This window comes from Entelurus aequoreus, linkage group LG09 (assembly GCF_033978785.1).
Source record: "Entelurus aequoreus isolate RoL-2023_Sb linkage group LG09, RoL_Eaeq_v1.1, whole genome shotgun sequence".
Taxonomy (NCBI): Eukaryota; Metazoa; Chordata; class Actinopteri; order Syngnathiformes; family Syngnathidae; genus Entelurus; species Entelurus aequoreus.
In genome coordinates this window covers 14,741,484-14,757,443 of record NC_084739.1, presented here as the reverse complement: position 1 = coordinate 14,757,443, position 15,960 = coordinate 14,741,484, and the positions used below count along the sequence as shown (strand labels likewise).

Genomic DNA, 15,960 nt, shown 5'->3' with positions numbered 1-15,960 from the left:
ACAATTTGGATTATTTTCCTGTTAATTTCTCAATTTCAGTCCTAAAACAAAATGTCAAACATGTAGCATGGTTTAAAAAACATTCAACCTTTTATAGGCCGTTTGATCAACTAATGTCACACGTTTAAATGAGTAAAATCACTCATGTTATGCAAATTTATACTAATTGAAAGTTGTGACATAATTTGATCAAAAGTCTTTCAAAGGGGTAAAATTAAAAAAAAACATGTCATGTTTGGTATTTTTGTTTGGGGCTGAAGCTGATCAAGAAATTTGAGGGGTTATTTGCTTTAATATGCAAATAATTAGATTTTTTTAATGTTAATTTAACACTGTGGGGACATTCAGTTTTTTTAATGACTTCAAAGCCAAACAGGACGTAAAAGTCTGTCAATTTTGTATAAACATTTTGGATTATTTTCCTGTTAATTTCTCAATTTCAGTCCTAAACCAAAATATCAGACATGTAACATGGTTTAAAAATACGTTCAACGTTTTAAAGGCCGTTTGATCGGCTAATGTCACACGTTTAAATGAGTAAAATCACTCATGTTATGCAAATTTATACTAATTGAAAATTGTGACATAATTTGATCAAAAGTCTTTCAAAGGGGTAAAATAAAAAAAAACATGTCATGTTTGGTATTTTTGTTTGGGGCTGAAGCTGATTAAGAGATTTGAGGGGTTATTTGCTTTAATATGCAAATAATTCGATTTTTTTTTAATGTTAATTTAACCCTGTGGGGACATTCAATTTTTTTAAGGACTTCAAAGCCAAACAGCACGTAAAAGTCTGTCATTTTTGTATAAACATTTTGGATTATTTTCCTGTTAATTTCTCAATTTCAGTCCAACGTTTTAAAGGCCGTTTGATCGGCTAATGTCACACGTTTAAATGAGTAAAATCACTCATGTTATGCAAATTTATACTAAATTAAAAATTGTGACATTTGATCAAAAGTCCTTCAAAGGGGTAAAATAAGTTAAAACAAAACATTTCATGTTTGGTATCTTTGTTTGGGGCTGAAGATGATTAAGAGATTTGAGGGGTTACGTAAGTTTAAGTTAGAAATATCGGGGATCTACTTTGCTGTATCTTCTCAAAACACAATATGATGCAAAGTAAACGTGGGCTGTACAATGTGGAGCAAGAATAAAATCCTGATTTGTTTGTTTCTCTGAAAATCAAATGTCTCACGCATGTTTAAAGGCAAATCTTTAACAGGATTTCTGCAGGTATCAACACATCTGATTTAATGCAACTTAAAACGATGTTAATACCCATGATGTTCTAGTGCAGATATTTATTATATATAGTCAAAAGCATACAATTGTCTGCACAGACAAAATTGTAAGCATTTGACAATAATATTAAATAGTTGAAAAGTTTACATAAACTGGTGCCAAATTAAGCAGTAATTTAATCATTATACATAACAATGCAATAACCCTTTCAAATGCAATAAACATATTTTTCATTCCTGTAGTATTTTTAACCAATGGAAGGTCAGTTACTTAATTGCATGCAAAAAATTACTCTCAATGTTGGATAGCAAAATTGCACTTCAATAAATACTGAAAATCTTGAAGTGCAATTTTTTTTATAAAATCAGGAAAAACTGGGTCAGGTGGATTGTTTTGTTGTTTTGATTGTTGCCAATTGCAATTGTATGATTTTTTTAAATGCCTCTGGACATCATATTTCATGCTTTTAATGACATTTAAGACCTTATTTTTTGCAAAATCCATTTGATGACTTTTAATGCTTTTTAATGACCTACGGAAACAGTTTAAAATTATTTGTTATTTGTATCAACCTGGTATTCTTAATTTATGCCAATTTTTTAAGTTTTTTTGTTGTTGCTACAATAAAAATAAATAAATAAAATCAAATAAAAAAGAAGCTGCGTTTCACAATTTGAACATCATTGGTTTACATATTTCACCAGGATAGCAAAGTGCATCCAAATGTAGAAGAGTCTCTTGGAGCTCTGTCTTCTTAGCAGTAGTGATAAAAGTTGGGTTGCTTTTGGAGGTTTTCTGCATGGCGATTGTATGCAGGCTCTATGGGCTTGTGAAGGCGGATCTCCACTCCTGTCGTGACAACTTCGCCTTTTGTTACGGCTTGTAGTGTTGATTACGGAATAAATGCATGCTATTTTACTTGTAATGCATATCTCTACTCGCTAAATATAACAACAATGTCGCAAAATCTGCAACACAGAACCTTTATGCAGCGTTTTATTCTCTGCCAAATCATGTGTATGAGGTTTTTTTTTTGTGAAATCCCACTTGCATTATAAACTCGGTAGTAGCGTGTATCAAGGAAAATTCCAACGTGTACAGTTAAGTTAGATTGAAGTAATACATAAAATATTACTGCACTTGTTTTTGATAATGTATTCTTACCTTTTTACACGACTCAATGAACTCCTCTATAGTAACCACACCATCTTTATTTCTGTCCATTTTCTGGAAGAGAGAAACAGCCAAGAGATTTAAAAAGAAAATATATATTATTATATTCCTATTTTTAGTTTTTTTCATATAAATAATATATTACGTATTAATACGTTAAAAACAAACAAAAAAAAAGCAGCCAAGTGATTTAATTATTGCCTTTTGCACAATAATTCCTTTTGTAAGCCAACTGTTATCGTTTTGAACAAAGTTCTGATTATTGACCTGGAAGAAGCTCTCCACGTGCTCTCTCGGTGCATCGTCCTGCATCGTGGGGTAAGTGTACTTCCCCATCATGTCGTAGATGGACTTCATGATGTCCAGCATCTCCTGCAAAAAAAGAAATATTTTAGTGTGCAATTAAAGACCTTTTTCATTATTACAGAGTCAGCAGTTTGATGACCTATTCATTATTTACTGTAGTTTCCAACTATGATATGATTTTGTAGTTCTAAAATGTCTTATTTGCAAAAAACTAAAATAAAATCTAACAACTTGAATTGTAGCTGAATAAACATGATAATAAACCATGTAAAAAAGTCAAATAACAAAACTATGGAAATAATACAAACGTTTAAATAACATACAAAAAGACAGTGGAGCTGCACTTAACTGCATTGGTCAGCAGAGGGCAGCATGTTACAGCCATGTTTGCCATTCATAGTACAAAGGTAAATAATATCAGTAAACATAAACAAGGACAATGTAGGTTTCCAACGTGTGTGTTTTGAGTAATCACCGGGTGGGGAATTGACCCAATTTTTCTTAATTGGTTGGAAAATTATTATTCATTTACTACAAATAATACATATTTGTTCATGTGTCAATGTCAGCTGTTGAGTGATAGGAAAAAATGATAAAATATTCTTCCAGTAGCTGACAGGTGATACATAATTAACCCGTGCAGAATAAGTCATGGTATGCTTGGTGGTGTGCCGTGAAAGTTAACTTCAGCTTATAAATAATTCGATAAATAAATAAGAGTTGAATCCATCTACTGCAAATTCTAAAATTATAAATTAACCAAAGATAAACCAACAACATATTTTTCTTTACAATCATTTGCATTTTCTTCCTTTTGTAAAGAAAAAAACAATAATTAAAGTTCAAAAAGCTAAATACATGAATAATGAGCTAATTAGAATATTTAATTGATAAAATAACATCTTTAATTGCATTGATCAATAAACTAATTCAACTATATGACAATAATGGACCAAAATGGCTCTACAAAATATAAATAAAATAACAATAAATGGATGTATTAATGATTGAATGAAAAAAATGAACAATGACTAACTAACTATATAGATCAATAAATATGTAATCGCATGGATTAATAGGTCTACTAAAAAAAAATGTAAATGACAATAATTGACCCAAGTGGCTATTCAATTTGTGAATGAAACAATACATGAATGGTTTGATGATTGAATGAATTAATAAACAAATAAAATAACCGACTAAATGAATGAAAAAAAAAGAAAAACATTTAATTTAATGGATTAATCAGTTTACTCATCTTGCAAAATGGCTATGCAATGAAATAAAATAAATAAATGGGTGGATTATTCATTTAATAAACAAACAATAAATAAAAATTAAAAGCATGGGTTAATCATTGAATGAATTAATACAATGATAAATAAATAATAATCATTGAACTAAATTAATGTATAAATAAATACATATTTAAATGCATTAAATGAATTATTTAAAAAAATACACAACTAACCTAACTAAATTAATTAATATTTGATTGCATGGATTAATCAGTCTACTAATTTCGCAAAATGACAAAAATGGACCAAAATGGCTTTTTAATGCATTAATTAGTTATTGAATGAATAAAAATAAATACATCAACAACTAAGTAAATAAACAAATACAGATTTAATTGCATGGATTAATTAGTCCACACACTTTGCAAAATGACAATAATGGACCAAAATGGCTAGTCAATGTATTAATGAATTGATGAATGAACGGCTTAACATTGAATGGATGAATTAAAATAAATAATAAACTAAATGAATAAATACAATTAATATTTGAAAGTATAAATTTAATCAGTCTACTAATTTAGCAAAATGACAATAATAGACCAAAATGACCTTTTAATGTATGAATACATTAATTGACAAATTAATGGTTGAATGAATTAATACAAAAATAAAATACATCTTTATATAATTGCCTGCATTAAAAATGATGTTTTTCAGACCATTTTTAGTTCAACAAAACATTGATATATATTTTTTAATTTTTTTAATTTTTCAATACCACTCAATGTATAAATAGATTGAAAAAAAATGCATGAATAAATAAAAACATTTAATTGCTACAATTAATCAGCAATATGTCTGCACAATGTATACACACATGTCATTGGCATGATTAATCAGTGTAATAGCTGTGCACATGAAAATAGCACAGAGTTCTGCTCAGGTTAATGATAATGACAGAGTGGAACGTGCTCATTAAGAGTAAGAAAAGTGACCTCTTTGGTGATGCAGCCATCTTTGTTCAGGTCGTAGAGGTTGAAGGCCCAGTTTAACCGGTCATTAACGGTCCCCCTCAGGATGATTGACAGGCCAAATACAAAGTCCTGCGAGAGGAGAAGACGACCATTTAGTGGGTGCATAACAAAAAGTAGAATACGGTGGATGTGCTGCAGGATTATTGATGAAGAACAAATCGGTCACCTCGAAACTAACTGAGCCGTTTTTGTCGGAGTCGAAGGCTTCAAACAGGAAGTGTGCGTACATACTGGAGTCTGCAAAGACAAAGACACGCAAGCTGAAATGAGCAGCAAGCTAAATATAGACTTAAATAGAGATAAAGATATAACTGGAGGCCAAGGGGTTAATTGAAGTAATTGAACCAAACATCATGAAATGAGATGAGGAGCCTCGCTTCTTCTGTAGAGATCAATAATGTTCTGACTGGACACTTCATTAGGTACACCTGCGTAATCTAATATAAGAGCAAATTAATTCACACCCGAACACTTCCTGGCCACGTTTTTAATCTTACAACTGTTCACCCGATTCTTTTGATTATTCTCTAGGCATTAAAAAACTTATTAAAAAAAATAAATTACAAGGCAATGGCGAAATGTCCACAAGGGTGGACAACATGCATTTGAACTGCAGCCTACACGTATCTCGTATGTGTGACTGCCATCATATTGCAGTTTACATGTATCTCTTAAGTGTGACTGCTATCATATTGCAGTCTACACATACCTCTTATGTGTGACTGCCATCATATTGCAGTCTACACGTATCTCTTATGTGTGACTGCCATCATATTACAGTCTACACATATCTCATATGTGTGACTGCCATCATATTGCAGTCTACACGTATCTCTTATGTGTGACTGCTATCATATTGCAGTCTACACATACCTCTTATGTGTGACTGCCATCATATTGCAGTCTACACGTATCTCTTATGTGTGACTGCCATCATATTACAGTCTACACATATCTCATATGTGTGACTGCCATCATATTGCAGTCTACACGTATCTCTTATGTGTGACTGCTATCATATTGCAGTCTACACATACCTTTTATGTGTGACTGCCATCATATTGCAGTCTACACGTATCTCTTATGTGTGACTGCTATCATATTGCGGTCTACACGTACCTCTTATGTGTGACTGCCATCATATTGCAGTCTACACGTATCTCTTATGTGTGACTGCCATCATATTGCGGTCTACACGTACCTCTTATGTGTGACTGCCATCATATTGCAGTCTACACGTATCTCTTATGTGTGACTGCTATCATATTGCGGTCTACACGTACCTCTTATGCGTGACTGCCATCATATTGCAGTCTACACGTATCTCTTATGTGTGACTGCCATCATATTGCAGTCTACACGTATCTCTTATTTGTGACTACCATCATACTGCAGTCTACACGTATCTCTTATGTGTGACTGCCATCATACTGCAGTCTACACGTATTTCTTATGTGTGACTGCTATCTTATTGCAGTGTACACATATCTCTTATGTGTGACTGCCATCATATTGCAGTCTACACGTATCTCTTATTTGTGACTACCATCATACTGCAGTCTACACGTATCTCTTATGTGTGACTGCCATCATACTGCAGTCTACACGTATTTCTTATGTGTGACTGCTATCTTATTGCAGTGTACACATATCTCTTATGTGTGACTGCTATCATATTGCAGTCTACACGTGTGACTGCTATCATATTGCAGTCTACACGTACCTCTTATGTGTGACTGCTATCATATTGCAGTCTGCACGTACCTCTTATGTGTGACTGCTATTATATTGCAGTCTACACGTATCTCTTATGCGTGACTGCCATCATATTGCAGTCTACACGTATCTCTTGTGTGACTGCCATCATATTGCAGTCAACACGTATCTTTTATGTGTGACTGCCATCATATTGCAGTCTACACGTATCTCTTATGTGTGACTGCCATCATATTGCAGTTTACACTTATCTCTAATGTGTGACTGCCATCATATTGCAGTCTACACGTATCTCTTATGTGTGACTGCCATCATATTGCAGTCTACACGTATCTCTTATGTGTGACTGCCATCATATTGCAGTCTACACGTATCTCTTATGTGTGACTGCCATCATATTGCAGTCTACACGTATCTCTTATGTGTGACTGCTATCTTATTGCAGTGTACACATATCTCTTATGTGTGACTGCTATCATATTGCAGTCTACACGTGTGACTGCTATCATATTGCAGTCTACACGTGTGACTGCTATCATATTGCAGTCTACACGTGTGACTGCTATCATATTGCAGTCTACACGTGTGACTGCTATCATATTGCAGTCTACACGTACCTCTTATGTGTGACTGCTATTATATTGCAGTCTACACGTATCTCTTATGCGTGACTGCCATCATATTGCAGTCTACACGTATCTCTTGTGTGACTGCCATCATATTGCAGTCTACACGTATCTCTTATGTGTGACTGCCATCATATTGCAGTCTACACGTATCTCTTATGTGTGACTGCCATCATATTGCAGTCTACACATATCTCTTATGTGTGACTGCCATCATATTGCAGTCTACACATATCTCTTATGTGTGACTGCCATCATATTGCAGTCTACACGTATCTCTTATGTGTGACTGCCATCATATTGCAGTCTACACGTACCTCTTATGTGTGACTGCCATCATATTGCAGTCTACACGTATCTCTTATGTGTGACTGCCATCATATTGCAGTCTACACGTATCTCTTATTTGTGACTACCATCATACTGCAGTCTACACGTATCTCTTATGTGTGACTGCCATCATATTGCAGTCTACACGTATTTCTTATGTGTGACTGCTATCTTATTGCAGTGTACACATATCTCTTATGTGTGACTGCTATCATATTGCAGTCTACCCGTGTGACTGCTATCATATTGCAGTCTACACGTGTGACTGCTATCATATTGCAGTCTACACGTACCTCTTATGTGTGACTGCTATTATATTGCAGTCTACACGTATCTCTTATGCGTGACTGCCATCATATTGCAGTCTACACGTATCTCTTGTGTGACTGCCATCATATTGCAGTCTACACATACCTTTTATGTGTGACTGCCATCATATTGCAGTCTACACGTATCTCTTTTGTGTGACTGCTATCATATTGCGGTCTACACGTACCTCTTATGTGTGACTGCCATCATATTGCAGTCTACACGTATCTCTTATGTGTGACTGCCATCATATTGCGGTCTACACGTACCTCTTATGTGTGACTGCCATCATATTGCAGTCTACACGTATCTCTTATGTGTGACTGCTATCATATTGCGGTCTACACGTACCTCTTATGTGTGACTGCCATCATATTGCAGTCTACACGTATCTCTTATGTGTGACTGCCATCATACTGCAGTCTACACGTATTTCTTATTTGTGACTGCTATCATATTGCAGTCTACACGTATCTCTTATGTGTGACTGCCATCATATTGCAGTCTACACATATCTCTTATGTGTGACTGCCATCTACCGGTCACACTTATCATTTCACCATGTACCAAATAAAATAGCTTTGAAGTCGGTAAGCACAACCAAAATGATTCCGTACATTAGGAGCACCGGGTTATAAGGCGCACTGTTAAGTTTCGAGAAAATTAAAGGATTTTAAGTGCGCCTTTTAGTCCGAAAAATACGGTAGTTACATTATTTTTGGTGGAAAATGGTTTCCAAATAGGAAGACATGAGAGGTGAAGGGACTCACCTCCCTGAGGGAAGAACTGCGAGTAGATGTTCTTAAAGTTGTCCTCGTTCACCACGCCGCTCGGGCACTCCTACCGGACAAAACGGAAACTGTAACACGCCATCATGTCACTGCGGGCGTCTGTCTCGAGTTGACGTACGTTTTTGAAGCCTCTGTAGAGAACCTGCAGCTCCTTCTTGGTGAACTTGGTCTGCTCCTGCAGCTTGTCCATGCTTTCGGGCCGATGGCACACGGTGGAGAGCTCGAAGTCATCTTCTTCGCTGTCTGCGGGAGGGAAAGGAGACGCCACCGGGTGAGTGATTAGCGCACGTCCTATCAGTTCACAGCCATTGAAATGTCATCAATATCAAAAATAACCGCCGGCATCTTTGAATAAACAAAACAGATATGACTTAACGTCCTGATGTAGCATCCAGCAGCTGTATCTAGCTCTTAAAATGTTGCTATTTCGTCTCTGGGGTTGTCAATGAACTGATGAATGCTGCCAAATACACATAGTACAACATTGGTTGTGTTGCTGCTGTGTGCAATATAAACATGTATCAATAGATGTGGTCGAAGAGAGATATCCTTTTCATTACACTTTCTCATGCACTCCACATCATGATTATAAACATAGTGTGTACAGTACAGGCCCAAAGTTTGGACACACCTTCTCATTCAATGTGTTGTCTTTATTTTCATGACTATTTACATTGTAGATTGTCACTGAAGGCATCACAACTATAAATAAACACATGTGGAGTTATGTACTTGACAAAAAAAAAAGGTGAAATAACTGAAAACATGTTTTGTATTCTAGTTTCTTCAGAAAAACCAATGTACTAATTTAATCCACTTCAAGAAACTCTTCAAACTTAAAGTGTTTACAAAGTACAAAGAAGAAGAACCATGATAAACATTCTGAATCTATTTCATCCATTCATTCATTTTCTAGATAATCTTACTCATCTCGCCATATAACTTACTTCACTAATATTTTTTTATTTTATTGTTATTAGTTATGGAGTATATTGTGAATAAATTGAGAACAGGAAGTGAACACAAATTTTAGCAACTGCTATGTAAAGGAAAAGGGGTAGGATTAAATAAGCTCTGCTTCTTCCTACTTCTTTTCGAACATGTTGAATAGATAAACTGGACATTGTGATGTATCATGTTGTATGCATGCATGTTTGAAATAAACTCAAACTCAACTCAAAATAGCCACCCTTTGCTCTGATTACTGTTTTGCACACTCTTGGCGTTCTCTCGATGAGCTTCAAGCACACCTGTGAAGTGAAAACCATGTCAGGTGACGACCTCTTGAAGCTCATCAAGAGAATGCCAAGAGTGTGCGAAAAAGTAATCAGAGCAAAGGCTGGCTATTTTGAAGAAACTACAATATAAAACATGTTTTCATGTTTTTTTGTTAAGTACATAACTCCACATCATCGTTTTGATGCGTTCAGGGACAATCTACAACAGACCTGGGCATTCTGCGGCCCGCGGGCCACATCCGGCCCTTTGTGCGTCCCTGTCCGGCCCACGTGAGGCCAATCAGAAATTACAAAATACATTTAACAAAGTATCTATGTCGAGTGTGCAATACAACGGTGCTGCTTTTGTTTTGAAAAGCGTTATTTGTATTACTTCCGTGTGGACGTACAGTATGCGCGTGCGTGATTGTGAGTGAATGTGAACAGCTGCAATCCCAATTTACAAAATAAAGTTGAGAAAACATCTATGTCGTGCGCGCAATACAACTGTGCTGCTTTTATTTTGAAAAGTGTTATTTATGGGCGTATGTCCGTGTGTAACCTGTGAGTGAAGGTGCACAGCGACAAGTGATGCACGGTTTACACCCGAGACGCTAAAAAGAGAAAAGTTGATGACGAATGCTGTGTTTTCAACAAGACATGGACTGCCAAGCAACGTTCCCTCTAGGGTGCGCGCCTGCGCAATTGCGCACTGCTCAAGCGTCCTCTGCGCACAGCAAATATATGCCGCGCACCAAATCAAATCCCATCTGAATTCTAAACAAAATAAACATTTATTCTGTGTAATTTTGCAGTGCAACTTTGAGTGACAGTGACAACAAGCTGCCCTAACGGTGTTCGTCAACACCGTTCAATTGAACACCGTTCAATTATTGTAACGTCTATCGAGATGCTTCGAGGACAGGAATTATATCGATCACTTTATTGAGCAAAACTGTTTATATTCGGCCATAACCACACCAAAAACATGAGTAAAACACTTCTATCTCGAAAAACTAGTCATTTTCTGCCGTACAAACCAGGCCAAAACCAACTTGTCATCTGTCACCAACACGCATAGCACTAAACCACTGGTGCGTTTATGGCCACACAAAAAGTCGGACAACTCAAACACCACACAAAGTTACACTATGACTCCTCAGTCATGCGTGTGCTTATTTTACAGTCATTTATTATTCATGTTAATTTATTTATATTAATCATGGAATGCTGTTACTAGAGAAAGTTACAGGAATGCACACTTCATCCTATGGTTACGTTTCATTGTGCAACATGAGGATGTTAAGGGGAACTAAATGTGATCTCTGAAACGGGTACAAATGATTTCCAAAGCAGTGCTTTTGGGATAAAGTTAAGTTAGGTTAAATGAAAGTATTATTATTATTATTATTATTATTATTATTAATTTTACGGTATATATCAAAAATAATATTGAGCAAAATTTTATTGAAATATTGTTGATGTGGCCCTCCAGCAGTGCTCGGGTTGCTCATGCGGCCCCCGGTAAAAATTAATTGCCCACCCCTGATCTACAATGTAAATAGTCATGAAAATAAAGAAAACACATTGAATGAGGAGAAGGTGTGTCCAAACTTTTGGCCTGTACTGTGTATACAACCCCAGGGAAAAAATGGTGGAATCACCCATCTTGGAGGATGTTCATTCATTCAGTTGTTTAATTTTGTAGACACATGACACAAAACTAGAGTCATTTCAAATGGCAACTTTCTGACTTTAAGACACCCTAAAATAAATCTAAAAATGAAATGGTGGTAGTCTGCAACAGTTACATCTTCAGAACAGAGTGAAACAATTAACTCAATTCAGAGGGAAAAAGATAGAATCATGAAAAAAAACACTCCACCAGTACTTTGTTGCACCACCTCTGGCTTTTGAAACAACCTGCAGTCTGTGAGGCATGGACTTAAACGAGTGACAAACAGAACTCTTCCCTCTGATTGCTGTTGTCAGGTTGGAGTCTTGCCATGGACCTTTCTCTAAGATTTCCATTGACTTCTGGATTATTTGCAGGCATTGACTTTTGGGAAAGTTTTTACCGTTTTTGCTCTATGGCAAGATGCATTGTCATCTTGACAAATGATGTCATCATCCCCAAACATCCTTCCGATTGACCCTTCTCCATCCTTCTCAGTGGCCTAGTGGTAAGAGTGTCCGCCCTGAGATTGGTAGGTTGTGAGTTCAAACCCCGGCCGAGTCATACCAAAGACTACAAATATGTGACCCATTAACTCACTGCTTGGCACTCAGCATCAAGGCTTGGAATTGGGGGTTAAATCACCAAAAATGATTCCCGGGCGCGGCATCGCTGCTGCTCACTGCTCCCCTCACCTCCCAGGGGGTGAACAAGAGGATGGGTCAAATGCAGAGGACAAATTTTACCACACCTAGTGTGTGTGTGACAATCATTGGTACTTTAACTTAACTTAATGTCAACGTAAACTTGGGCATGTTTTGAAGCTGTAATGGCAGCCATCTCCCCAGTGCCATTACCTGACACTGACTGTGGAAATGTGCATGTTTTCTTCAGGCAGTCGTCTTCATAAATCTCATTGGAACGGCACCAAACAAAAGTTGCATCAATATCGACTTGCCCAATGCAGATATGTGATTCATCACTGAATATGACGATCAGATATACTAGTTCGGAGTGTGTTTGGATTAATTCCAAATATCACAATGGACAATGAGTAAAGAAGCGATTCTGATCTGACCGAGAAAGGGGGAAAAAAATAAAAAAAATAAATAAATAAGAATATGACTATCAAGTCATCAATAGTCCACCATTGCTTTTCCTTATCACATTGGAACCTTGTTTGTTTCTGTTTAAGTGTTGACAGCTTTTGTTTAGCTTTTCTGTATTTAAATACCATTTCTTTAAGGCGATTTCTAACACTTTGGTCACAGGTAGAGATGTCCGATAATATCGGACTGCCCATAAATGCTTTAAAATGTAATATCGGAAAATTATCGGTATCGGTTTCAAAAAGTAAAATTTATGACTTTTTAAAACGCCGCTGTACGGAGTGGTACACGGACGTAGGGAGAAGTACAGAGCGCCAATAAACCTTAAAGGCACTGCCTTTGCGTGCCGGCCCAATCACAGAAGTGAATGCAAGGCATACTTGGTCAACAGCCATACAGGTCACACTGAGGGTGGACATATAAACAACTTTAACACTGTTACAAATATGCGCCACACTGTGAACCCACACCAAACAAGAATGACAAACATATTTCGGGAGAACATCCGCACCGTAACACAGCAGAAGAAATACCCAGAACCCCTTGCAGCACTAACTCTTCCGGGACGCTACAATATACACACCCCGCTACCCCCTACACCCCCCCCCCCCAACCCCGCCCACCTCAACCTCCTCATGCTCTCTTAGGGAGAGCATGTCCCAAATTCCAAACTGCTGTTTTGAGGCACTTTGTGACTTCAATGATAAATATGTCAGTGCCATGTTGGCATTTTTTTTCCATAACTTGAGTTGATTTATTTTGGAAAACCTTGTTACATTGTTTAATGCATCCAGCGGGGCATCACAACAAAATTAGGCATAATAATGTGTTAATTCCACGACTGTATATATCGGTATCGGTTGATATCGGAATCGGTAATTAAGAGTTGGACAATATCGGATATCGGCAAAAAAGCCATTATCGGACATCGCTAGTCACAGGTGGTGACTCCAGTTTCTGACCATTTGTTCTTCATTTGTTTTGCTGTGCATTTTCTGTTTTCAAGTCATATCCCTTCAAGTTTTCTGTCTTGATGATTTGATGTTGTCCTTGGTCTACCAGTATATGCTTGCCTCTCACAACCTTCCCATGTTGTTTGTACTTGGTCCAGATTTGAGACGCAGCTGACTGTGAATAATCAACGTCTTTCGCGAAATTTGATAATCCTCTCCCGTGTTTCGATTGACATATCTCGTGTTGGAGCCACGATTCATGTCAATCCACCTGCTGCAACAGCTCTCCAAGGTGTGAACACTCCTTTTTAACTGCAGATTAATGAACATATTTAAACCAATGCAGGTGTTAGTTTTGGAAATGGAAATTTACAATGTGATTTCATAATCCTATCCTAAGAATTGAGAGATTCCATAATTCAACAATGCTTGACCTAAAACTGAAACTGTTACTGACTACCACAAAATGTATTTTCTTGTGTTTCTTAAAGCCAGAAAGTTGCCATTCTAATTACTTAAGTTCTGTATCATGTTTCTTATTTGCTTTGTTTCTACAAAATCTCACAACTGAACAAACATCCTCCAAGTCTGCTGATTGTTTTTTCCAGAGGTTGTATATGACATTTTCACACTTTTGGAAATTACAGCCTGCTGTCAATTAACACCCCCATCTTCTATGGGGTTTATGTAAATAAAACACTTCAACTATAATTAGAACATTTATGTTAACACCCCTCAAAAACACCACATTTAACACCTTTCTTTAAAAAAGGAAAAAGGTGCACACAATCACCAGCAGACACAAACTATTTATTCTCACTCCAACTCCAAGTTTGCCCTCTATAAGCTATGACTTTTATCCCGCACTAAACTTGTCAACGTGCATAAAACACACACACACTCTCTCTCTCTTACACACACATTCCAGTGACCAGAATAACAAGAAATCAGTCACGGTCGACCGCCACAACGTATTGCAGCAGGCATCCTGCAGACATGTGAACCAACAAAAACATATCAGTTCCAATTAAGAGATTGATCTCTTGCAAGGACAATGTATACCATAATCTACAAACCCCAAAACCAGTGAAGTTGGCACGTTGTGTAAATGGTAAATAAAAACAGAATACAATGATTTGCAAATCCTATATTCAATTGAATAGACTGCAAAGACAAGATACTTAACGTTCGAACTGAGAAACTTTGTTATTTTTTGCAAATATTAGCTCATTTTTCAACCAGCTATTGCAAGGAATTTAGGGATTTCACCATCTACGGTCCGTAATATCATCAAAAGATTCAGAGAATCTGGAGAAATCACTGCACAAGACCGAAAACCAACATTGAATGCCTGTGACCTTCGATCCCTCATGCGGTACTGCATCAAAAAGCGGCATCAGTGTGTAAAGGATATCACCACATGGGCTCAGGAACACTTCAGAAAACCACTGTTAGTAACTACAGTTGGTCGCTACATCTGTAAGTGCAAGTTAAAACTCTACTATGCAAAGCGAAAGCCATTTATCAACAACACCCAGAAACGCCGCCGGCTTCGCCGGGCCCGAGCTCATCTAGGATGGACTGATGCAAAGTGGAAAAGTGTTCTGTGGTCTGACGAGTCCACATTTCAAATTGTTTTTGGAAACTGTGGACGTCGTGTCCTCCGGAACAAAGAGGAAAAGAACCATCCAGATTGTTATAGGCGCAAAGTACAAAAGCCAGCATGTGTGATGGTATGGGGGTGTGTTAGTGCTCAAGGCATGGGTAACTTACACATCTGTGAAGGCACCATTAATGCTTAAAGGTACATACAGGTTTTGGAGCAACATATGTTGCCATGGACGCCCCTGCTTATTTCAGCAAGACAATGCCAAGCCACATTCTGCACATGTTAGAACAGCGTAGCTTTGTAGTAAAACATAGTGCGGGTACTACACTAGCCTAAAATACCACAACGGAGACCCCCGGACTGTTGAACAACTTAAGCTGTACATCAAGCAAGAATGGGAAAGAATTCCACTTGAAAAGCTTCAAAAATTGGTCTCCTCAGTTCCCAAACATTTACTGAGTGTTGTTAAAGGAAAGGCCATGTAACACAGTGGTAAAAATGCCCCTGTGCCAACTTTTTTGCAATGTGTTGCTGCCATTAAATTCTAAGTTAATGATTATTTGCAAAAAAAAATTAAGTTTCTCAGTTGAAACATTAAAATATCTTGTCTTTGCAGTCTATTCAAT

The 15,960-nt window shown here is 36.9% G+C and overlaps 1 protein-coding gene across 6 annotated transcripts in view; it reads right to left on the bottom strand.

Moving 5' to 3' along the window:
* The window catches only part of LOC133657158 (Kv channel-interacting protein 2-like), a 344,954-nt gene that overhangs the window by 2,995 nt on the left and 325,999 nt on the right, over positions 1–15,960 (bottom strand). For 5 of the 6 annotated variants that reach the window (XM_062058136.1, XM_062058135.1, XM_062058134.1 and 2 more), the window contains exons 2-7: positions 8,890–9,014; positions 8,751–8,820; positions 5,166–5,236; positions 4,961–5,068; positions 2,686–2,790; positions 2,410–2,472 (exon numbers count right to left, since the gene is read on the bottom strand). In XM_062058136.1, coding sequence (XP_061914120.1) covers positions 2,410–2,472; positions 2,686–2,790; positions 4,961–5,068; positions 5,166–5,236; positions 8,751–8,820; positions 8,890–9,014 — 542 coding nt within the window. The remainder of the gene's footprint in view (positions 1–2,409; positions 2,473–2,685; positions 2,791–4,960; positions 5,069–5,165; positions 5,237–8,750; positions 8,821–8,889; positions 9,015–15,960) is intronic. The other variant, XM_062058131.1, reaches the window with a different exon arrangement.